The sequence below is a fragment of the Bemisia tabaci genome, chromosome 7 (assembly GCF_918797505.1).
Source record: "Bemisia tabaci chromosome 7, PGI_BMITA_v3".
NCBI lineage: Eukaryota > Metazoa > Arthropoda > Insecta > Hemiptera > Aleyrodidae > Bemisia > Bemisia tabaci.
Window position 1 is genome coordinate 45,974,922 of NC_092799.1, and position 23,894 is coordinate 45,998,815.

General features: G+C 40.0%; 2 protein-coding genes across 2 annotated transcripts in view; one reads left to right on the forward strand and one right to left on the reverse strand.

Moving 5' to 3' along the window:
• Positions 1 to 8,068: 8,068 nt before the first annotated feature.
• LOC109039731 (serine/threonine/tyrosine-interacting protein) lies at positions 8,069 to 12,596 on the forward strand. The gene is made up of 4 exons (XM_019055351.2): positions 8,069 to 8,270; positions 9,201 to 9,451; positions 10,206 to 10,394; positions 11,597 to 12,596. Exons 1-4 carry the CDS (start codon positions 8,232 to 8,234, stop codon positions 11,772 to 11,774), a joined length of 657 nt encoding a protein of 218 aa, XP_018910896.1. The 5' UTR covers positions 8,069 to 8,231; the 3' UTR covers positions 11,775 to 12,596.
• LOC109039728 (uncharacterized) overlaps positions 12,337 to 23,894 on the reverse strand; it is a 42,464-nt gene continuing 30,906 nt past the window's right edge. The window contains exon 4 of the mRNA XM_072302152.1: positions 12,337 to 15,042. Within this exon, the coding sequence (XP_072158253.1) occupies positions 14,895 to 15,042 (148 nt within the window). The 3' untranslated portion in view covers positions 12,337 to 14,894. The remainder of the gene's footprint in view (positions 15,043 to 23,894) is intronic.

Sequence of the window (23,894 nt, forward strand, 5' to 3'; positions counted from 1 at the left end):
TTGATAGAAGATGCAGAACCATAATGATGAAAAATACCAAACGGTCTCATTGAGCCGTTTCACGGGACCTATGCAATGATCGCGAATAAAAAAAAATGCCTCGTCAGATCTCCCAGAAACTTTTTCAGGGACTTAAGACCGTTCCCTCGAATAAGAAAATTGCAGTCACAAAGAGAAGAATCGGTTCCTTCGACCCTGAAATCCCGATTTTGGTACCATCAGAACGATTTTTCGGCCGTTTATTCGTGGCATCGTTACTAAAATCGCGAATAAAAAAAAGATGCCTCGTCAGATCTCCCTGAAACTTTTTCAAGGACTTAAGACCGTTCCCTCGAATAAGAAAATTGCAGTCATAAAGTGAAGAATCGGTTCCTTCGGCCCTGAAATCCCGTTCTTGGCGCCATCAGAACGATTTTTCGGCCGTTTATTCGTGGCATCGTTACTAAAATCGCGAATAAAAAAAAGATGCCTCGTCAGATCTCCCTGAAACTTTTTCAGGGACTTAAGACCGTTCCCTCGAATAAGAAAATTGCAGTCACAAAGAGAAGAATCGGTTCCTTCGACCCTGAAATCCCGTTCTTGCCGCCATCAGAACGATTATTGAGCCGTTTCACGGGACCTATGCAATGATCGCGAATAAAAAAAAAATGCCTCGTCAGATCTCCCTGAAACTTTCTCAGGGTTCATTATATCCCAGTTATTATAAATATATTATTATAAATATATATCGTACTTTTTTATGACCTACATTTGGACCGAGTTTAACAGAAAGGAACCAAGCCACATCAGGTATTGCCAAATTTAACTGGGCAATATAATTTTTTACGAGAGAATGTTTGTGCGAATTCCTTTGAGATTTTCAAGGTATTTGCTTCAAACTATGGAGAATTCTCACTGCAATTTGCACGGAAATTCGCAGAACAGTTTTCACGTAAAAAATAAAATTGCCCAATTAAATTTGGCAATAGCTGATGTGGCTTGGTTCCTCTCTGTTTAACGCAGTCCATTTGTCAACTCAGGGCTTGAGGATCGATGCTCTTTGAGCGAAATTTCCCGAAAATTACGAGGTCGTCCCGTCTGCAATAGGTAGATATTTCTTCGAAATCTACCCAAAACGCTGTCCATATGAGCATTAAACAAGCTATTTTAAATTTCAACATAATGTGTTTTCGTAAGAACTAACGTAAAATGAAGTCGCAGCTCTCACAATTAGCACAGCACTGTATACTGTATTAAACTCACCAGTGGCGTGGCGTCCATAGGTTCGCAGTGTTCGCCGAACACCCTAAAATATTTTGAAACAATTAATAAATTATGGCTAAGAATGTGGGAAGCAATACAGAATACAGAATAGTAGATCGCAAATAAGTATCGGGTGCTTGGCTTCCGACAGCGGCATGTGGCGCGGCGGAGAGAGAAAATCCTGTGACGCGTGGTCCGCACCGGCTACCGAACCTAGATGATCTGCGTACGGTCAGGAGAGAGAACCTGGGTGCAATGATGAAGGGGCAAAGGGTACACGAGAGAGGAGAGGCACCGGCGCGCGGCGCAGAGCGGAGCGTGAGCATTGGGTTCGGAGACGAGTGCGGACCGCGCTCGCGTAGAGAACACAGCAGAGAGAAAAGGGAGGGGAAAACAACGAGAGAGGAAAGCCGCTCATCAGTCCAGCTGTTTCCTATAGCAGTGGTCCGCAGGGGTTTGCGAACCACCGAATTTCCTCTATGCCGCGATTCGCCCTCCGCTTCCCCCCCTGCGCCTGCGGGCCGCATCTCCCAGTTTCCCAGTCTCCCTCTCCCACCTCTCTCTGCAGGTGCGTGTTGCGAAAATACGTTATCATTTAACAAAATAAATTACAGGAAAACGATCGGTAAAAAGAACAAAATTTCAATGACAATTTACCGGCACAATTTTCACCAGAAAAGGTTAAAATCGTGTTCTTGCGGCTTCATTTTTTAAAAAGTTTCCGGGGGAGGCCCCCCAAACCCCCCTCTAAGGGAGGGGAGTGAACCTTTCTGACCCCCCCCCCCCTAAAGTTAACACTCCTACCGAACGCCCACCGGATATAGTCACACCACGCCACTGGTTAAACTCACGAGTCACGAGTCGAATAGAGCGAGTCGAATGAGAATGATGCGTTTTCGTAACGTCTTAGAGTAAAATTTTCTCGGTGGAGGATGGCCCGGCGGAAGAACAGCTGAGTCGGACTGCAAGGATTTCGGCGTTGCCATGGGGCCCGAGCTACTAACTCATCGAAGAGGTGCAAAGGAAAAATAACGAGTACAAGTCTGAGACTGATGTTTCGAGGTTTAGAGACAATTTAGCATTTATCCTTTGCAGATTTAAATCAAACTCGGGCGAAAAGGCCTCCTACCGTTTTTATTGTGTTTTTAGTGTGATTTTATTGGTACTCAACAAGGATGTGCCAATGTTCCACAAGTTTTTACTACATACTTTTATAATTTTTTATTTTGATGATAGAAATACCCCCCCCCCCCCCAAGTGAAGTAATTTTTTTCGGGGGGAGGGGGGGTGTCATTAAGGAATTAGCTTTCAGAGTAGTTCCGCAAAGGCCGCAGAGTGCACGCAGACACCCTGAGTAATTAGGTACAAATCGTTACCTGCTTAATGTAACGGTTATTGTTCTTGATTTTTAAAATACGGAATTTCAGTGCTACCGCGATACAGTCGTCCATACTACGTTACCAAGGAATAAGGCGGTATGAACATTCGAGAGTTGTCATATTTTACTCATTGGCGGATCTAGCGATTTTGCAACACCGGGTTTCCTCCTATTAAACCTATGCCGGAGCACCTGGCCTGGCCCCTCCAAAAATCGATACATTTCCATAGGTTTAAAAGGAGAAAAACAATGTTGCCAAATTGCTATATCCGCCTCTGATTTTACTGCGATAAAATGTTAATTTTTGCAGAAAGTTACATGTTGTTTTTTGTTGAAATGTTCACATTTTTTAGATTATGTTGTAAATAAAATGGTCTGAAAAATTTGAGGCAAATTATGCAGAATTTTTCCAGTAAATTCGTTTTTTACGGGACAAAATTTGGCAACGTCTGAAGACTCATACGAGGTTTTTCCTCAGCACGGCAATATAGCAATCGAGGATTGACGGCAGCAAATCGCGAGCAACGCCGCCGCCTTTTATATTGTACTATGGAATTATTTCCGTAAACCTCGCGCGCGTTCACGAAACCTCGCGCGCGTTCACGAAAAAAGTCGGCGCGTGAGCAGCAGAGTCGTCGCGTGAGCAGTAGAGTCGGCGCGCGCAAAAAATCTTCGCGCGCGCGAAAAAATCTCCCCGCGCGCGAAGTAATCTCACCGCGCGCGAAGAAATCTCCAAGGTCACGACAATACCTCGCGCGGGCGAAAATCTCTCGCGCGCGCTGCTACAGAGCCTAAACAAGGTCAAGACACGGCTGCCAAATGTAGATTTAATTTTAGCTTAATAGTAGGTTACGTTAGGTTAGGTTAGGTTAGGTTAGGTTAGTTTAGGTTAGGTTGGGTTTAGGTTAGGTTAGGTAAGGTTAGGTTAGGTTAGGTTAGGTTTTAAACTTAAATTAAAAAGACGTTTGGCAACACATAACCTTGAGCCATGCGATCCTACATGGCGCGTAGCATCTTAGGGGTCGAAGGGGTGGTGGGGGGATCTCAGCGAATTTTTTTTTTAAAAATTAGAGATATTATCTGTGTTCTCCAAAAGTATCATCGAAGTCCGTGTTTTTTTTTCTCTTATATTGGACCTTAATGTTGCGCTTGGCGCGAGGTAAGATTAAATATTCGGAGCCGACATGATGCGCGCCGTAGCATCTTAGTGGTTGAAGGGGTGGTGGGGGGATCTCAGCGAATTTTTTTCTTCAAATTTCGAGTTATTATCTGTGTTTTCCGAAAGTTTCATCGAAATCCGTGGTTTTTTTTCTTTTATATTGGACCTTAAAGTTGCGCTTGGCGCGAGGTAAGCTTAAATATTCGGAGCCGATATGATGCGCGCGGTAGCATCTTAGGGGTTGAAGAGGTGGCGGGGGGATCTCAGCGAATTTTTTTCTTCAAATTTCGAGTTATTATCTGTGTTTTCCGAAAGTTTCATCGAAATCCGTGGTTTTTTTTCTTTTATATCGGACCTTAAAGTTGCACTTACGCGCGGTAAGATTGAAAAATCCGAGCCCGTCTGATACGGGCGCGGTAGCATCTTAGGGGTCGAAGGGGTGGTGGGGGGTCTCAGCGAATTTTTTTCTTCAAATTTCGAGTTATTATCTGTGTTTTCCAAAAGTATCATCGAAATCCGTGGTTTTTTTCTTTTATATTGGACCTTAAAGTTGCACTTACGCGCGGTAAATTGAAAAATCCGAGCCCGTCTGATACGGGCGCGGTAGCATCTTAGGGGTCGAAGGGGTGGTGGGGGGGTCTCAGCGAATTTTTTTCTTCAAAATCAGAGATATTATCTGTGTTTTCCAAAAGTATCATCGAAATCCGTGGTTTTTTTTTCTTTTATATTGGACCTGAAAGATGCGCTTGGCGCGAGGTAAGATTAAATATTCGGAACCGATCTGATGCGCGCGGTAGCACCTTAGGGGTTGAAGGGGTGGTGGGGGGATCTCAGCGAATTTTTTTCTTCAAATTTCGAGTTATTATCTGTGTTTTCCAAAAGTATCATCGAAATCCGTGGTTTTTTTTCTTTTATATTGGACTTTAAAGTTGCACTTACGCGCGGTAAATTGAAAAATCCGAGCCCGTCTGATACGGGCGCGGTAGCATCTTAGGGGTCGAAGGGGTGGTGGGGGGGTCTCAGCGAATTTTTTTCTTCAAATTTCGAGTTATTATCTGTGTTTTCCAAAAGTATCATCGAAATCCGTGGTTTTTTTTCTTTTATATTGGACCTTAAAGTTGCACTTACGCGCGGTAAATTGAAAAATCCGAGCCCGTCTGATACGGGCGCGGTAGCATCTTAGGGGTCGAAGGGGTGGTGGGGGGGTCTCAGCGAATTTTTTTCTTCAAATTTCGAGTTATTATCTGTGTTTTCCAAAAGTATCATCGAAATCCGTGGTTTTTTTTCTTTTATATTGGACTTTAAAGTTGCACTTACGCGCGGTAAATTGAAAAATCCGAGCCCGTCTGATACGGGCGCGGTAGCATCTTAGGGGTCGAAGGGGTAGTGGGGGGGTCTCAGCGAATTTTTTTTTTAAAAATCAGAGATATTATCTGTGTTTTCCAAAAGTATCATCGAAATCCGTGGTTTTTTTTCTTTTATATTGGACCTTAAAGTTGCACTTACGCGCGGTAAATTGAAAAATCCGAGCCCGTCTGATACGGGCGCGGTAGCATCTTAGGGGTCGAAGGGGTGGTGGGGGGATCTCAGCGAATTTTTTTCTTCAAATTTCGAGTTATTATCTGTGTTTTCCAAAAGTATCATCGAAATCCGTGGTTTTTTTTCTTTTATATTGGACCTTAAAGTTGCACTTACGCGCGGTAAATTGAAAAATCCGAGCCCGTCTGATACGGGCGCGGTAGCATCTTAGGGGTCGAAGGGGTGGTGGGGGGGTCTCAGCGAATTTTTTTCTTCAAATTTCGAGTTATTATCTGTGTTTTCCAAAAGTATCATCGAAATCCGTGGTTTTTTTTCTTTTATATTGGACTTTAAAGTTGCACTTACGCGCGGTAAATTGAAAAATCCGAGCCCGTCTGATACGGGCGCGGTAGCATCTTAGGGGTCGAAGGGGTAGTGGGGGGGTCTCAGCGAATTTTTTTTTTAAAAATCAGAGATATTATCTGTGTTTTCCAAAAGTATCATCGAAATCCGTGGTTTTTTTTCTTTTATATTGGACCTGAAAGATGCGCTTGGCGCGAGGTAAGATTAAATATTCGGAACCGATCTGATGCGCGCGGTAGCACCTTAGGGGTTGAAGGGGTGGTGGGGGGATCTCAGCGAATTTTTTTCTTCAAATTTCGAGTTATTATCTGTGTTTTCCAAAAGTATCATCGAAATCCGTGGTTTTTTTTCTTTTATATTGGACCTTAAAGTTGCACTTACGCGCGGTAAATTGAAAAATCCGAGCCCGTCTGTTACGGGCGCGGTAGCATCTTAGGGGTCGAAGGGGTGGTGGGGGGGTCTCAGCGAATTTTTTTCTTCAAATTTCGAGTTATTATCTGTGTTTTCCAAAAGTATCATCGAAATCCGTGGTTTTTTTTCTTTTATATTGGACTTTAAAGTTGCACTTACGCGCGGTAAATTGAAAAATCCGAGCCCGTCTGATACGGGCGCGGTAGCATCTTAGGGGTCGAAGGGGTGGTGGGGGGGTCTCAGCGAATTTTTTTCTTCAAATTCGAGTTATTATCTGTGTTTTCCAAAAGTATCATCGAAATCCGTGGTTTTTTTTCTTTTATATTGGACCTTAAAGTTGCACTTACGCGCGGTAAATTGAAAAATCCGAGCCCGTCTGATACGGGCGCGGTAGCATCTTAGGGGTCGAAGGGGTGGTGGGGGGGTCTCAGCGAATTTTTTTCTTCAAATTTCGAGTTATTATCTGTGTTTTCCAAAAGTATCATCGAAATCCGTGGTTTTTTTTCTTTTATATTGGACTTTAAAGTTGCACTTACGCGCGGTAAATTGAAAAATCCGAGCCCGTCTGATACGGGCGCGGTAGCATCTTAGGGGTCGAAGGGGTAGTGGGGGGGTCTCAGCGAATTTTTTTTTTAAAAATCAGAGATATTATCTGTGTTTTCCAAAAGTATCATCGAAATCCGTGGTTTTTTTTCTTTTATATTGGACCTGAAAGATGCGCTTGGCGCGAGGTAAGATTAAATATTCGGAACCGATCTGATGCGGCGCGGTAGCACCTTAGGGGTTGAAGGGGTGGTGGGGGGATCTCAGCGAATTTTTTTCTTCAAATTTCGAGTTAATATCTGTGTTTTCCAAAAGTATCATCGAAATCCGTGGTTTTTTTTCTTTTATATTGGACCTTAAAGTTGCACTTACGCGCGGTAAATTGAAAAATCCGAGCCCGTCTGTTACGGGCGCGGTAGCATCTTAGGGGTCGAAGGGGTGGTGGGGGGGTCTCAGCGAATTTTTTTCTTCAAATTTCGAGTTATTATCTGTGTTTTCCAAAAGTATCATCGAAATCCGTGGTTTTTTTTCTTTTATATTGGACTTTAAAGTTGCACTTACGCGCGGTAAATTGAAAAATCCGAGCCCGTCTGATACGGGCGCGGTAGCATCTTAGGGGTCGAAGGGGTAGTGGGGGGGTCTCAGCGAATTTTTTTCTTCAAATTTCGAGTTATTATCTGTGTTTTCCAAAAGTATCATCGAAATCCGTGGTTTTTTTTCTTTTATATTGGACCTTAAAGTTGCACTTACGCGCGGTAAATTGAAAAATCCGAGCCCGTCTGATACGGGCGCGGTAGCATCTTAGGGGTCGAAGGGGTGGTGGGGGGGTCTCAGCGAATTTTTTTCTTCAAATTTCGAGTTATTATCTGTGTTTTCCAAAAGTATCATCGAAATCCGTGGTTTTTTTTCTTTTATATTGGACCTGAAAGATGCGCTTGGCGCGAGGTAAGATTAAATATTCGGAGCCGATCTGATGCGCGCGGTAGCAACTTTGGGGTTGAAGGGATGAGTGCACACTCGAAGGGATGGTTTTTCTGGATACTTAAGGATATGATTAGTGTATTCCATAAGTTTCATCGAAATCCGTGGTTTTGTTTTTGTTATATTGTACTTTATATTTGAGCTGCGGCTGGGAAGAGTAAAAAATCCTAGCTGGTCTTATGAGAGCGGAATGTTGCCTTAGGGGTTGAAGGGATGAATGCATACTCGAAGGGATGGTTTTTCTGGATACTTAAGGTAATGATTAGTGTATTCCATAAGTTTCATCGAGATCCGTGGTTTGGTTTTTTATATATCGGACTTTAAAGTTGCGCTTGGCGCATGCGGATGCGCAGCGCTGCAGCGGTGGTTGAATGTACTAGTCGTTCGGGCCCAGAGACTTGCCTGGTGGGAGGCATGCCCTGGCACATTGTTCATGGGCTGGTCTGATAGAGGTCTGATAGATTCAGCGCGGTCTCCATTTAGGGTTTTTGTTTTTAAAATTTTGTAATTTTATAATATTTTGAGTATCATGTGTCTTTGTGAACTTTAGAATAGACTCAGGTACTAACTTCATGCGATACTTAAATTCATATTGTGAATCCTCTCCTCACAGACTGAATCTATCCGAGTGAAGTAATGGTTTCAGTTTCAGCCATGAATGATTATGGAATGTGGGTAAGTCTCCAGGTACTTCAATAACTTTTTTTCAAAATTTAAATCTCACTCAACATGATGGAACATCATACTTTCAAATTTCCCCCCAGAACATTAGCGATAATGCCTTGCTTTTCCTCGCTCAGCCCGACAAATTTTTGGGGCCTCTTTGTCCTTCCTGAATTATCATTAATGTATCCAAATCTCCCTGAGAATCCTGTTCATCAGATCTACGCCTAAATATAGTGCATCAACACATAATGCTGGTCTCAAATTTGTCGGTGAAATCTTCTACGTACTACATTTCGCTTTTAAGATGTTCCATGTTAGTGCTTTGTTCAACTTAGTTTCGATCTTGTATTCATCTAATTTAACAGTTGATCACTTACCCAGAATCAAAGTGATAAGCTGTCCTTACGGTGTTAGAGAGGATATTAAATCTAACATTTGTAGTGGATCTCAACATGAGTGTAACTTATCATAATTTTTGCCATCATGTGTGGTTAGACATGTTCAGCGGTCATCTTGTCGAACTCAACAAGCAACTAAGCATACCTACCTTTTGTGAGATAAGTATGCAGGAATTCCATTTCGACTGTCACATGTCCAATTGAAGTGGCCGCACATGGTACTATCATTGCTCCCTCTCAATCGTGTGTTAATGATAGGGAGCGCAGCAGTACACAAGAAGGAAGCATTAGCAAACTTATATTGTGCAAGCTACATCTTATCATTATAATTCCATTTCATACTATTCTACATCATTAATGCTATAGTGAGAAGGATTTATATCGATTTATTCTCATCGGTACTCTGAAAAAGGGCTGTATCAGTGTTGTCACCAGATTTTATTGAAAATGGCGAGGAATCCACCCATTGACATTATAGCTCACAATAACCACCAATATCAAAGACAGAAACAATATTTGATGGATGTCTTTACATTTTCAGCAAATGGAAACAGACAGCAGCAGTAATGGATTTCCAAATCTTCCAAACATGAATGCTGGAAACCTTGAGTGGACCTACATCATGAGGCGGGAGATGCAAGAAATTGTTCCTGGGGTTTATCTGGGGCCCTATTCTTCTGCGATCAGCTCAAGATTAGAAGTTCTCCAGAAACATGGAATTACCCACATTGTTTGCGTGCGACAGAATATCGAAGCCAAAGTTATTCGTCCACATTTTCCTCAATACTTTAGGTAAGTAAGGCACTTTTTAATTCTATACCTACAGTCCTTTAGTGTTTTAGGTTTTACTTAAAGAAATCACCAAAGATCTGCACCCAGGTGTCACTAGTTTGCCACAGAATTCAATTTTCCAGAGACTCAGCAGGTTTGCTGCAAGTGCCAGGTCTCTATGTATCCTAGAAAAAATGTAAAGCTGGTGCTTTTTCTTACTATCAATACCTAAGTAAATAAAAATTAAATAATTGCAAGAGCCACCAAATGAAATTCATCGATTTTTGGGAAATAAATTCACTCCAATTATAGGAAGAGGATTGTCACTCTTCCAAACTCAAATACTTAAAAGAGGAATTGTACAAATTGTTGATTCGGTCTCCAAATCATTTGTAACTCCATGCCCATCTAGAAAGTGAGGGTGGGGTGGTTCACTGACTCTCACCAAGCCTCCTTTAGAAGGCTAATGTACTGAAAAAGGAACCAAAAATATCAAGTTTCTCACTCATTTCATTGTGCTACCTGGACTGCCAAGCAATAGCATCACTGAATCATGAGCATTTTTCGAACAAGCTTCAGTTGAGCAATTTACTCTCTAATTTTCACTCTGTACAATTCTTCCACCAATGACCCATTTTTAGAGAAAATATTTTAAATTCTGAAAATGTTTCTGCATTTCTCAACCCTATCCTTCCAACGCTTTTTGAAAGTGACCTAACATTATTCTTTAATCCACATATCAATCTCAATTTTCTTTTTTTTCTGCCTTGACCAGGTACCTAGTTTTAAGTATTGCCGATAGCCCCACGGAGAGCATCATCCAACATTTTTCAACTGTGAGAGACTTCATAAATAATGCTTTAGAATTAGGCGGCAAAGTTCTGGTGCACGGCAATGCAGGCATATCACGCAGTGCAGCTCTTGTCCTAGGCTACATCATGGGCCAGTACGGTTTGACTTTTTCGTAAGTATTTTCAAAATGAAGTACAGACTATCTACTATTTTTCATTTTTCAGGTATCAGACATCAAGTGTACATGCAGGAGGGAGTATATTTTTGGATGCCGTCTTAGCTTTCTCGTTGATTTGCTTTTAGATAGAGGTGTCGTCAGCTAAGTTGAGGGTTGTTTACTTTCGGTTTACAAGCGCCAACGACAAATTTGGGCCTCTGAACAAAGCGGCGTTCGCCACTATCCACATTGAAAACATCAGTCTCATGGTCGTATCGTAAAAAAACTACTTATCAGTTATGATTTGCGACAATTTTGTGGTTGTGATTTCTGTGTGGCTAAAAATTAAAGTGTTACAAGGGTTGAAAGTATTAAAAAACTTATCTAAGCCTGTGCTCTTGCTTCTGAGAGAGCCAGATGTTTTCATGTGGATAGTAGTGACGCGAAAATGCCTGCAAACCACAAGTAAACAACCGTTAACTTAGCTGACAACACCTCTATCAGACATAAAGTGTACATGCAGGAGGGAGTATACTTTCGGATGCCGTCTTAGCTTTCTCGTTGATTTGCTTTTAGATAAAGGCTCAAAATGTGCAACTTTGAACTTAATTTTTGTGCATCAATATCGTTAATAAATAACCTGGAAAAGCTCCTCAAAGCAAGTGAAGTATTTTCTTTTCAAAATTGCAAGAAATAAACGGAACCAGCTCATTGTTCTTTTAAATTTTACCTTAATCAGATTGTAATCTTTTCTTCTTCTGAGTCACAATCTCAGCATCAGCACACTTAATACCCAATCCTGAGCTCAAATAGTCGTGTAATAATGAAGCTAAAATTAGCTATTGATTTATTTCAATGATCATCTCTTATTGCCAAATGGTTCAATAACAATCGGAAACACAGGAAAAAGCGGAAACAAGGCTAAAATACAAAATATAAAGGCAGGACGTTTCGGTACCTTACGGCACCATTATCAACTGCAAAAAGAAATAAAAATAAAAAAGAAATTAAAATAAAAACCAGCAAACGGCGTTAATTGCAGTTGATAATGGTGCCGTAAGGTACCGAAACGTCCTGCCTTTATATTTTGTATTTTAACCTTGTTTCCGCTTTTTCCTGTGTTTTCGATTGTCGTTTCCGTTTCGGGCTGCTTTTACATTCTCTTTGTTTTCCACTGGTTCAATAACTTCAAATTGTCAAATTTTTTCTCTTTGCAGGCAAGCTTTCTCATTTGTACAAGGGAAACGATTTTGTATCAACCCAAATGAGGGTTTCATCGCTCAGTTGATCGAGTATGAGCCTATCTACAAAGCCCAACAGATGCAGAGCAATTATAGTCAATCAGAATCCATCAACAGGAACAAGAGGAATTTTGACGCCATTGACGATAGATAAGACTTGTGATTCCCTTTTTTTTATTTAATTTCATTTCATTTGTTAATTGTTTATTTAATTTTGTATTTTTTCTTAAGTTGCCCACTCCTCGTGGCTCACCAAATCTGATAGTTTCCCGAGCCTGCCTTTTCCTTTTTATTTTGAGGAATTTGATTTTTAGAAAGGAAGGAAGGATGAATAGAGGAATATGTGGTGAAAATTTCAAGTGTAATAAAGCGACAAATTAAGAAAAAAAATCGTCCATACCTGATGGCTTGTTTTATATCAGGCTGTATATCTTGCATCTGTTATCTTCAAACAGTGGGCCCTTCAAAACCTTAACCAATCAAGAGTTTGACTCAACTGAACATTTCAGTTACTAATGTATAGAATTCTCTCATCATTGTTTCAGTGATTCGAGCACCTGCGTTTTTCTTATTAAGTATCTCTTTTTTACCTTTATTTTTTTAATTTAATTGTTGAGTTCTAAAGAAGTGGCAGGTTTATGTTCCACCTTAAAAACATCTGTAACAAGCTTTCATATCTAAGGCTTCGTACCATTTCAATTGCTCGCTAATCCTGCATTCTTTGGTTTATTCCTCCCCCCCCCCCTTTTTTTTTCAAAATCTTTGTTTTATTATTTTCATTTTAATACCTGAAATGAAATAGTAGTCAAAGTAGTATTTTTCTTCTCCATTTATGTTTCAAAAAGTATCTCATGCATTTTGTTTATACTCACCCTGTGTTTGTGAATTTATCATGTCAAATTCAAAATTTCATATATTGTCCTGGCTTCATTTCTTTAAATTCTAGCTCAGAATAAATTTTCTAATGATGTTTAAATCCTTGTACAATCATTGCTGACAATTGGATCCCTGACGAAAGTTTGTATGTGAAATAGCTATTATAATAGATGAAACGAAAGAAATGGAAAGCTTCCCTTTTTTCGCTAACTGAATGGAACCTGACTAAGCAGAAATGATCTATCACCATCTGCAAGGAGATTTCAAAAGAACCAACAGTTGATTATAGTTCTTCATGGAACACTACTTCATTTCAAAACGCCCTTTGTTGATGAAGTCTCCTAAGGACTTTGATTTGTAGCTCAGAAGCAATGCCACAATAAATCTGTGAGTGCATTTTTGTTACGTTTTTCAAGTGTTGCGTGAAACACTTTGGGGCCCTCAAAAAATATGAAACGTTCTGGGGGTGGGGGTCAGAAAAAGGTTTGAGGAGTGCGTTCCGCCAAACTAAAATTTCCAAAATAAAATTTTATTGTTTTTATGTTTTTAGAATAAAGACGTAGGTCTTTAAAATACTCCAAGGTTGAGAGGGGGTGCTCTAAAAATCCGAATTTTGGTATATTAAGTAATGTCAGTGTTGGCACTCATGAATTTGTGGCCATTTCGTAGTAGTATTTACAGGGTATCTTCAAGGCTCATCACACTAATAGGAATGCCAACCAATATCACTCTGATTCAATTTATGTTATCCAAAGCAGAAAAATCGTGTGATGAGGCTATCATTTCATCATAACATAATATTTTATTTAAAGTGGTGATGAGGTATGATAGCCAGGCCAGATTAAAGGGGTAGGCACATGGGCCACGGTCCATGGCGGCAAATCTAGGGGGCGGCAAATTTTGCAATTTTTTTAAATGAATGTATAAAAAAAAATAGGATTTAGAAAAAAAAAATTACAAACAAGAAAAGGCTACAAAATCTCTCATCTCCTGAGAGTATGGTAATTTCTAATTTTGTCGTCTTTCAGTGATACAAGAGACAGCACCTTTAATTAATCGAGTTAAGAGAGAAACCAAACACACAATTTGGCCTGGAACGGCGCGCCTTAAGGGAGAAATGATGACGAGGACTTGAGATGAAAAGGAGAAGCCCTCGGCGCGGCAATCGGCATGGTTCCATGCCGATTGCCGCCTTACAACATATTAGCGCCTATAAGACTGCACGAATAATTCACGCATTGCGCCAAACACAGTGCGGTCAGCGTGAAACGCATAGCGCCTACAAGACTGCGCGAATACTTCACGCATTGCGCCAAACACGGTGCGGTCGGCGCGGCGGCGGAAGTTAAAATCATTAAACCAAATTTTGTGTTTGTTCTTTCATAATTTTTTCGTTCATTTCTTAAGAATGGAAGGCCTTGTCCATTAGAGATAGGTTTACGAAACTTGACTTTCGCGCAAAGTTCCGTGACCTTTTGCCAGTAGTGTTGACAGGGCTTTCCCAAAAAATGTGTTCAACACGAGTAAACGCGTCTCATGCACCCCTCCCCCGCTGGCACGTTCACTTGATGGTTTTTATTGATGTTTCAAAACGAATGAGAGGGGGGCGGCAAAATACAGGCGGCCCATGGGCGGCAAGTAGGAATATCCGGCCCTGATGATAGCATAACTAGTACTTAAATTTCATTCCTCAAAGACTATTCTCTGTCAGTTAGACTCAATTTGAACTCAGTGCGAACGAAGCATAACAGGGGTTATCTGCTAATTACTACTTTAGAATAATTTTTAAAAGTAAGGACGGACAAAGGTTTTTTTTCCTTCTTTTTGAACAGGTGACTTTTGTCACTTCACTGACGTAGAAAATGTACATAGGTATTTGCTTCCCCTGCCCTTTACAGAAACCTTTTTAGTTCTTTTCAGACTGATTGTGAATGTCAAAATACATGTATATTGATGGTTAAAATGCAAAACCACGTATCTTTGTTTGCGAAATTGCAAACTTCCTGTCATACTTGATTTTTTCTTTGGAAAACTGGTCAACGTAATTTCTTGAAAACTTCCTTGATTTTATACTGCTCTATCTGCCAAATATTATGTACAGGTAAATTTCAACCTATAAAATCGGCTTTTTTTCTTTTCGAAAAAACAAAATAGGAGCCGAAATCTTGAAACATCTCAATGGAGATACGTTGTTTTCACTTTCGGCCATCGACATGCACCAACGAATATTTAATGTCAAATAAAAACACATCGTCCTCTTTTTTTACAAATTTATCAAATAAATACAAAATGTTTTGTTGTCACAGCCATGAAGATAATTATTTATCTATAACTTAAATTAAAAATGCAGGTTTCTAGTTTGATGGTCTCAAAAATTGAATGGTTGCATTGTCATTTGTCAAGTTGCAGGTTCTGCCTGAAAGCCATGCTCAGGATGTGCTGCATAATTGACAACGTGCAATTTTCCATGCTGATCATAGTATCCATAGTGTCCTTTAATCGTACCATCATTCTCCTTCTCCTCATATCTGAACTGTCTGTTCTCTCTGAAACAAAAACATTAAAGTTAAGTTAATTTGGGGAAGAATGCATAATATGGTCGTTCATAAAGATGGGCTTCAGCCCTCGGGGGCAAAATTTTCAGTTGATTGAGTTTTTTTGAGTTGGGAATTGTAGCAACGTAGATTAGCAGTTATTCAAATAATTCTTTAGGTAAGTGTGTCTACGCCTAAGAAACGTCTTCATTATGAAAAGATACTTCCTAGTGCGGCCTCAGAGGCCGAATAGTTGCATGATTTAAAAACCCTATCAACAGTGTAGCAGCCCGAGTGAGTAAGTAAATGCGATTCCCTCATAAGATGTTTTAATTGAGAGTGGCAACGCATAAGAAACGCCTTCATTGCGAAAAGATACTTCCCAGCGTGTTCTCAGAGGCCGAATAGTTGCATCATTTAAAAGCTCAATCAACAGTGTAGCAGCACGTGGATTATAGAGGAATGTAGTGCTGCCATGCACGCATAAGAAACGCCTTCATTGTTAAAAGATACTTCCTAGCGTGTCGGCGGCTATTATTCTTTCATTCATTTCCTCAGTCAGTAAATTTAAATTTTCGAAAACAAAAACCGCTTATTTCTCACTTATGAATTGAACTTGTAAATTTTTGACATTTCACCACAGTATTCTGCATAAATGTTGATGAGTAGGATACATTACATTTTAATGGCTGGTCTCTAATCTTATCGAAAGGTTGATTGCTTCTCTCACGTACAGTAATAATAAGTGAAGTAAGTGGTTAATCTACTGATACAATATTCAAAGTAGCAGCAGAATTATTCGAATGAAGTTGCAGCAACAGCACAAATGGATTAAATTTTGCAAAAAGGAACCACAAGAATTCCAATATTGCTAGGATTGTGCAACTTACATTCTTTGCAATAAATGTACTGAAATCGTGCAAAAAGTTGAATTTACAAGGTAATTTTCATCTTGAATCGATAGTTTATTGGGAGTAAAGATAAAACTTGTCCAGATGATCAGTTTATACTTACAAGGTAAAACAAGATGCACAATCTTAGCAACGGTGGATTTCTCTTGGTTCCTTTTTGCATAATGCAATCCAATTTGTTCTCTGTACAATTGCAATATTATACATCATTCGGAATAAATGCAGATTTTAAACGACCAGTTAAATGAGTTCCACGTCACTTAGGTATAGGTATTGTCTAATTCTGGCCAAAGTATCACAAGCGCCATGCGACGTTTCAAAATTTCCGCCTTCATTCGATTTTTTTACAGAAAAATCGTTGGTTGATTCTGTTTGAAAACTTCACCGAATTTTATCGGCAGCACAAAGAAAATTCAGTGAAATTTTCGGGCAGCTTCGTTGAGCAATTTCTCTGTAAGAAAATAAACTGGCGGTGGAAAATTTGAATCGTTGCATGGCGCTTGTGGTACTTCGACGATATCAGGAAGGAACGCTATTTTTAATCCCATTCATTATTGCATTGTTTTTGTTTTTTTGCCAGAGGAAATTGAAATGAGAGAATAGCCCCTTCAATTAATGGATAGGCAACGAGCTAAACATTCCGCAACCTGTAAATGTCTTGGGTATAGCAAGCATGAAATAACTGACAACTCTGTTCGCTATAGCGCTGCGCTCTCATTTGTGCCGGATGCGCACTGCGCAGCTCCATTTGATCTAATTTGCCGCCCTATGTCCACCTCTACCCACCTCCCTTCTATCCTCAGAGTCCTATGCCTCCGCTAATACTACACAAAACACACCGATCACTCGGACAAATAGTATTCATATTTTATTCGCTGAAAGAAAAAGATAAAGCAGGTATCAGAGTCAGGGGCACCCAATGGACCTCTTGCATGCCACGGAGATATTAGTGATTCAAGTAAATACCTTTGTAATATCGCAAGAAATACACGACGGTCCCACTTGTTTTTTCCGAGACAAAGCTCCCAATGAAAAATAAGCTCTAAAAGTTGAAGCCGCTATGGAGGGTATCCACCGCGTTATGAGAGAGACGCGTCTCTATATTTACTCAAACTCCATGCACAGATGAAGATCAAATAAATTACCAGGGTTGCCACTTTATGCGAGGACTACAGGCTGGCAACTCTGCTAACATACTGTCAAGACGGGTCGGGATGTTCAAGAGCTTAATTGAATGGGATGAAATCCCGAGGGTGATATAATCTAACCCAACCCTGTCTTGCGGTCCATTATAATCGTAAAAACGTAAATTTACCCATTAATGTGAATCCGTACTCGTATATAGCGGAAGTAATCAAGCGTAACAGAGAGGAAAATTTTGCTAAAATACTGGTTACGGATTAAATCTTTGATTTAAAACGGATCGATAACGTCTAAATGGAAATTTCAGCTGTTTTGTAAACCCTTAAATAAAGCTGAAAGCACGCGAACGAAAAAAATGAACCGTTTGATTCGGCTAATCGAATGAAATACTTTTCGTTTGCATAGTTCCAGCTTTCTATTGAAGCGTTTAAAAAATGGATTTTTGGGGGAAAATAGTTGAAATATGTTTGCTTTATATGCGCACAACGTTGATTCACCTTAATCATATTTTCCTGGTCGTGATGGAATCGTTTGATTTCATTTCACTATTTTTTTTTGTTTTTTGTTTGTTTTTTTTTGCGGCAAAGAAAATTTGCCTTGTTTTAGCATTTTTTTTTTTTTTTTTTAAATTATCTGTCAGCAATTCCTATTGTCGTTTTACCAGTAGCTCAAGAATAATTATGCCGTACAGCTTCTTATATGAACCAAAATGCAACCGTGATCGAGATAAAACAAAGCAAAGCGATCACCAAACACCAGAAAATTAGTCGCCACGGTTTCTGTGTCACCGAATAGACTCAACAGAGGCAGACACGAGGCGGCTCGGAGTGCCTGGTGCGAGTGACTAGTCCCCGTATTTATTTCGATGATTCGTTCGCAGATTTTTTTGGTTCTTGTACATAATACGAAGGAGTCGAGAATCACAAAAGTGAATTGAGGATTACAAAAGTAAATTAAAGGAAACTTAGGTTAAAATCGCATGAAATTTAAAAATTGTACACTGGAAAAAAAAAACACATTGGATCTAGAGTCCAGACTCTTAAAAACATCGACAAGAAAAAGTACTCTTGATTCCATCAGAATCTAGCTTAAATCAAGAACCAAGCCTCCTAATTTAAGTAATCGGATTTTGTTTTGATTCAAGCAAAAATCCAATTGAATCAAGAGGATTTTTTCTTGTCAATGTTTTCAAGAGTCTGGACTCTATATTCAATGTGTTTTTTCCAGTGTATTGTTGCAGAATTCAGGAAATACATAGGTCGTTAAACTGGTGTTAGTGATGTCCGTTGATGAAGAAACGACGATGATTCAACATTCCGTTATGAGTGGTCGATTATGGCTATTTTCCTACCCGCTCGTTAAAGTCTCTGCCCCAATGGTTCAGTTTGAGTATAGATCAAGTTTAATAGAAACGCATTAATTTGTAATTCGGAAAAAATGAATTGGGAATGGTTTTGAATTGAACTACACTGGAAAAAAAACACATTGGATCTAGAGTCCAGACTCTTGAAAACATTGACAAGAGAAAATAATCTTGATTCAATCAGATTTAAGCTTAAATCAATAACCAAGCCTCTTAATTTGAGCGGATTTCCTTTTGATTAAAGCTAAAATCTGATTGAATCAAGAGTCATTTTTCTTGGCAATGTTTTCAAGAGTCTGGACTCTAGATCCAATGTATTTTTTTTTCCAGTGTAGAGCCGTAAATCTTCTCTCTAACCTTCCTAACCGCTTGCTTGAGTCTCTGGCCCAATGGTCCCGGTTGAGCATGGACTGAGTCAGATAAAAACGCACTGAGGCTGCATTTCGGAAAAAAATGAGTTAAGTGGTTTTGAATTGAACTAGAGCCGTAAATTTCTCGCTAGTTTTTCTAACCACTCGTTTAAGTCTCTGACCCATGGTGGAGGATCCGCTTAAAGAACGACCGTATTTACCGCCCTCCGTTTCAAAACAGTACCTATACGACGACAAGAGATGTGAAAGATTCAGACTTTTCCTCTTTTTTCTTTCGCAAATTCGATAGGTTAGGGTGGGTTCGGGCGGAGGGAGGAATGAGTCGCTGATTTGCAAGATGAGTTGACAAGTGTCGCGTGGGCCACTTGATCATCTTGACAATCAGCCAGACTTACGCGGAAATGCGCGTTGTCGCACCGCTGCGCACCACAACTGGACGGAATTCTGCCAAACGGAACTACGTGCATTATGGAGTGAGCCCTGATATGCACTTATTCTTATGGGTCTCAGGGCTCATGTCTTAATGCGCATAATTCCGTTTGGCAGAAATACGTCCAACTATGACAATTAACCGCACTCTTAATTGCGGGTTTGTCAAATCGAGCGGGCACGCTGACTTCTTACCCACTGACGAGCCATTCTTCAAATAAAGAAAGGAAATTGAATACCTGATAATCCCAAGTTGCATTTTAATACGGAAAAGTTGCAATTTGATTGTAAGAAAATTGCATTGTTGCATTTTTCCTACAAATATCGGCTTAATCTTCACAATCAGACTGTAAGGAAATCGCAGTTTTCTTGTAATAAAAATTGAAATAAACATCAGGTGATCCCTACATTTTTACTGTATTTTTTACATTGAATAAGGTAACAGTCCTAACAAATATTGATGTGTTACAGATTCATCGCAAGTACTTACGCACTTGAATTATGTAATTTGCTGAGAGCAATATAATGGCGAATATAAAGGATCGTAGTCATTAATATTTTGTACCTGATTTGATTTGGTGGTCAACATTTTCAATCAAGCAAAAAACACCCGCTCCTAAAGAAAGAGAGAGGGTAAATTGGGGCAGCCGTCTTTCTTTTCGCTGTCTTATTTTTATCTTTTTATAGAAAGTTGCGGGCTGATTGTTGAAATCGATAGACAAAGCGATAGATAAAGAAGAATAGGGAGTGTGGAGCAATCCTATTGGTTGAAATGGTTGGTTCTCATAGACTAAGGAGGTATAAATGATGGACTAACTATAGGGTTTCTCGTGAATTGCCGTTAGCTAGTCTATTACTTACTTACCTCCTTTTTCCATCACAACCACCCACCTCCATCATTAGGATCCTTCCACATGCCCTTTGTCTTCTTTGTCAATAGCTTTGTCTATCAATTTCAACGATCAGCTTTTTATATTACTGTGCTAAAACGGTGGCAATCGCAGTTTCCTTACAATACACTCTCTAGAAAATTTTGGATCTAAATAAGCTGGAAATAAAAGTGGCAACAGCCGTGCTAAAAGTTTTCCTCTTGTTGACTCTACGTTGAGATGGGAACGGAACAAAAGAGGGGAGGAAGGAAGGAAGGAAATAGACTCAAATGTGGTTGCTCTGCGCGTAGACCGCCTCTCCCCTCCTTTTCTCTCCTCCCCTCCGCCCGCTCCAGGTATCACTCTGTTTGCATAATCTATCATTACGTTGTCCGAGCTAATTGTTATTTCATTGATTGGTGAGATGCCTTCACTTCAATACTTTTGGACGCGATCAAACGTGGTAACGGACAAACTTTTTGTACTTTAGGAGACAGCTTTATGAAAAATAATCAACCCCTTAGGACACTATGGTGCTGTGGGCTGATTGTTCAAATTTATGGACATAGCGCTAGACAATGAAGACATAAGGAGTATGGAGCGATACTATTGGTTGACATGGATGGTTCTTATAGACTAAGGGAGAGAATGATGGACTAACTGAAGGGTTTCTCGTAGGTTGCCGTTAGTCAGTCTATTACCTACCTCCTTTGTCCATTGCAACCACCCGCTTCCACTAATAGGATCCCTCCATATAGTTTTTGTCATCTTTGTCTATCACTCTGTCTACCAGTTTCAGCAATCAGCCCGCTGCATGGGATTCGTATAGAAGAAATTTGTAACTACCCAAACAGCATTTTTCAATGGAAAAATTGCGATGTTTAGAAATTAAGTCGCGATTTTTTTATGATTTTTTTGTGATAAAATCGCTAGGATCGTCATCATTTGAGCGAGTATCCTCAATCTTGTCGCAATTTTATTTCTATAAAATCACGTTCGATGAAATCGAAATTTTACCTAATTCATCACGCTTCTTTGCTCTATAATACTTCGATAAATCGCCGTCGATAAAATCGCGATTTTATTGCAAATTTATGTGATGGAATTGCAATTTCTCTTAATATCTTATCCGATAATATTGCAATAGATCGACGTCGAAAAAATCGCGATACGTTCTCCGATCAAGTTATCGCAATCCCTGCTATTTGGATACTGTTTCTTTGACTTTTTTCTTAACCCAACTCGAAAATTGACGATGGAACTCCGAAACCATTCATCTCGGTGTGCAATGTGCTAGACTCCTTACCATACTTTAGTATTTTTTAAAATGGAAAACTGCTCGACGGCAATGCTTAAAAACCTCCGTGAGTATTCTTCTCTGTGCGAGAAAAATTCTGAAACAACCCCAAGGAATGATGTTGACTTCTTTCCCTTTAAAGAAACAAAGCAGGAGCGAAAATTTTCAAACACCACAAACGAGATACGTGGTATAAGAGTTTCACCGGCGAAATGTAATGTCCACTGTAAATGGGACCTTGGTCCATACATACTTAAACCCTGGTAAAAATTAGCAGTAGAATCTGTGTTCCAAAATACCATAGACCTACAGCCGGCTGTAAGATTTCCAATAGCTTCTATAGCCGGCAACACAATTTCTTATAACCTTTTATAGCCGATGGCGGTTAAGCAACAGCCTGGCGATAAAGTGTATGCTGAACGTTACTAATTACGGATACTAGGACTTAGTGAGTTTTTGGACGACCGCCCTCTTTTTGGGCCGTAGTATCTTGATTTATTTTGCGAGGAAAGCTCCGTACTTTTGAAGGATGCCTGTCATTCCTAATATGTTGGAGCGCCTTCAGTTTCGTATGATACTGTGCAATACCTCTGGTGTGAAATAGTTGCTTCAAGCGCCGTGGTAAGCTGCGGCGCGGCGCGGCGGGCGGGCAGCCAGCACGAAAACGAAACGCGCATTGGCGCCTACAAACCTAACCGGGATACTCAATGCGTGAAGTATCCCTGTTAGGTTTGTAGGCGCCAGTGCGCCGCCGCGCCGCTCCGCTTTGTGTTAGGCTCTAATATTTAATCTCGTGGAGTCAGCGTTTTTCAACTCATGACTTTGAAATGTTTGCACACTCTGTATGGATTATTCTCATTTTAATTGATGAAAAAAAATAATGTGCGTTTTGTAAATATTAAGGTGATTCCGTACAAACTTAAGGATTTATAAAGCACACGAATTTCCACACAATTTCTTATAGCCTTTCATAGCCGATGGCGAAAAAGCAACAGCCAGGCGATAAAGTGTAAAGCCCGGCGAAAGGAACTATAGCCTGGCTGTATAATTTTTTATTGCCTCGTGTAGCCCATCCGTATGATTTTTCCCACTTTCTACAGCCAACTATATGATTTTCTATCGCCTTCTTCAGTCGGCTATAAGAACTCCTAAACGCAGCTCCTATCGCCAATTTTTACCAGGGAAATGTAGGGTATTTATACCGGAGCACAGGAGGGTGTTCTAAACATTTCAGGACAGAAAAACACCCAAAAATATCAACCCGATCTTTAGTTAAGGTGGTTCGAGGTTTTTAGACCCAAAAAGGTGGTTTTGATGAAAAGGCATTTCAAATTCTTATCTGCCGTGTTAAGAGGGCGGAATTGCCGGATTTCAGTGCCGTCTTAAGTCCTTCATTGGCACCGAAGTCAAATAAACTGCTCACAGTGTATTCTCAAGCTCACTCAAGAATTTCCTAGCGAAATCTTAAAATTGTACTTATCAACCCTGTTTGCAAAAAAATTGCTCTGCTACAAATTCCGCTACGCCATGGATGAAGGTCACCCCCCCCCCCCCCCGTGAGCGGTCATAAATTGTGGGTTTAATGGGATTTGTTTTAAATATTATTCGATGGTCTCTACGCTAGTTATGAATACACTGTTTCGAAAAAAGTCTTATTAACATTCTAATCTGTCGTTTTCAGTGCACGAAACAGTCTCTATTTAGGGAAAAATAAGTGAACTGCTTGCAGGTTGTTCTCTGGCGCGCTAGGATAAGTTTTTCGTAGAAGTATCCAATTTGATTTTCCGATTTAACTCGACTAAAATGTCTGCACAAGAAAATATTCCCCTTCGGACTAAGAATATGAAGGGTATTAAAATTAGTATTTCACCGTATTTTTTGGAAAATGAGATGCACAATTGGGCCGAGTTAATCAAGAAGGAACCAACTCACATTAAGTTGAAACTGAGAAATAGAGGTTTGAAGTTTAATTCCTGCATAAGGCTCAGTGTAGAAAATGAACTTTGACACCTCTCTTCACAAACCAATTTATTTATTTTTATTACCTTTAGTTTTTGGCACGAGAAAATATACGACTCAAAAACAACTCAAAACCTGGAACTCGGAAACATTCATAACTCTATTTTTTCTCGAAAATGTGGGTTGGTTCCTTTCTGATAAGCTCGGTCTGAATATTTTCAAAAAGAGAAAAAAATCCTCCAAAATCGGCGAGAAGCCACAAGAGGGCACCATTTGAAGCGGCGGCGAACAGAAGCTCAGCGAATTATTCTCATTTGCATCGTGTCACGGTTGATTAGTTTCCGAGGAGTTTTCTTTCTTCAACGCTCAGTCCAATTTCACTTTTCGAACTGTTGGCAGGTCTTCACTAGCGCCGCGCCGCACCGATTAATTGGACGTATTTCTGTCAAACGGAACTAAGTGCATTAAGACATGAGCCCCGAGACCCATAAGAATATGTGCATAACAGGGGTCACGTCATAA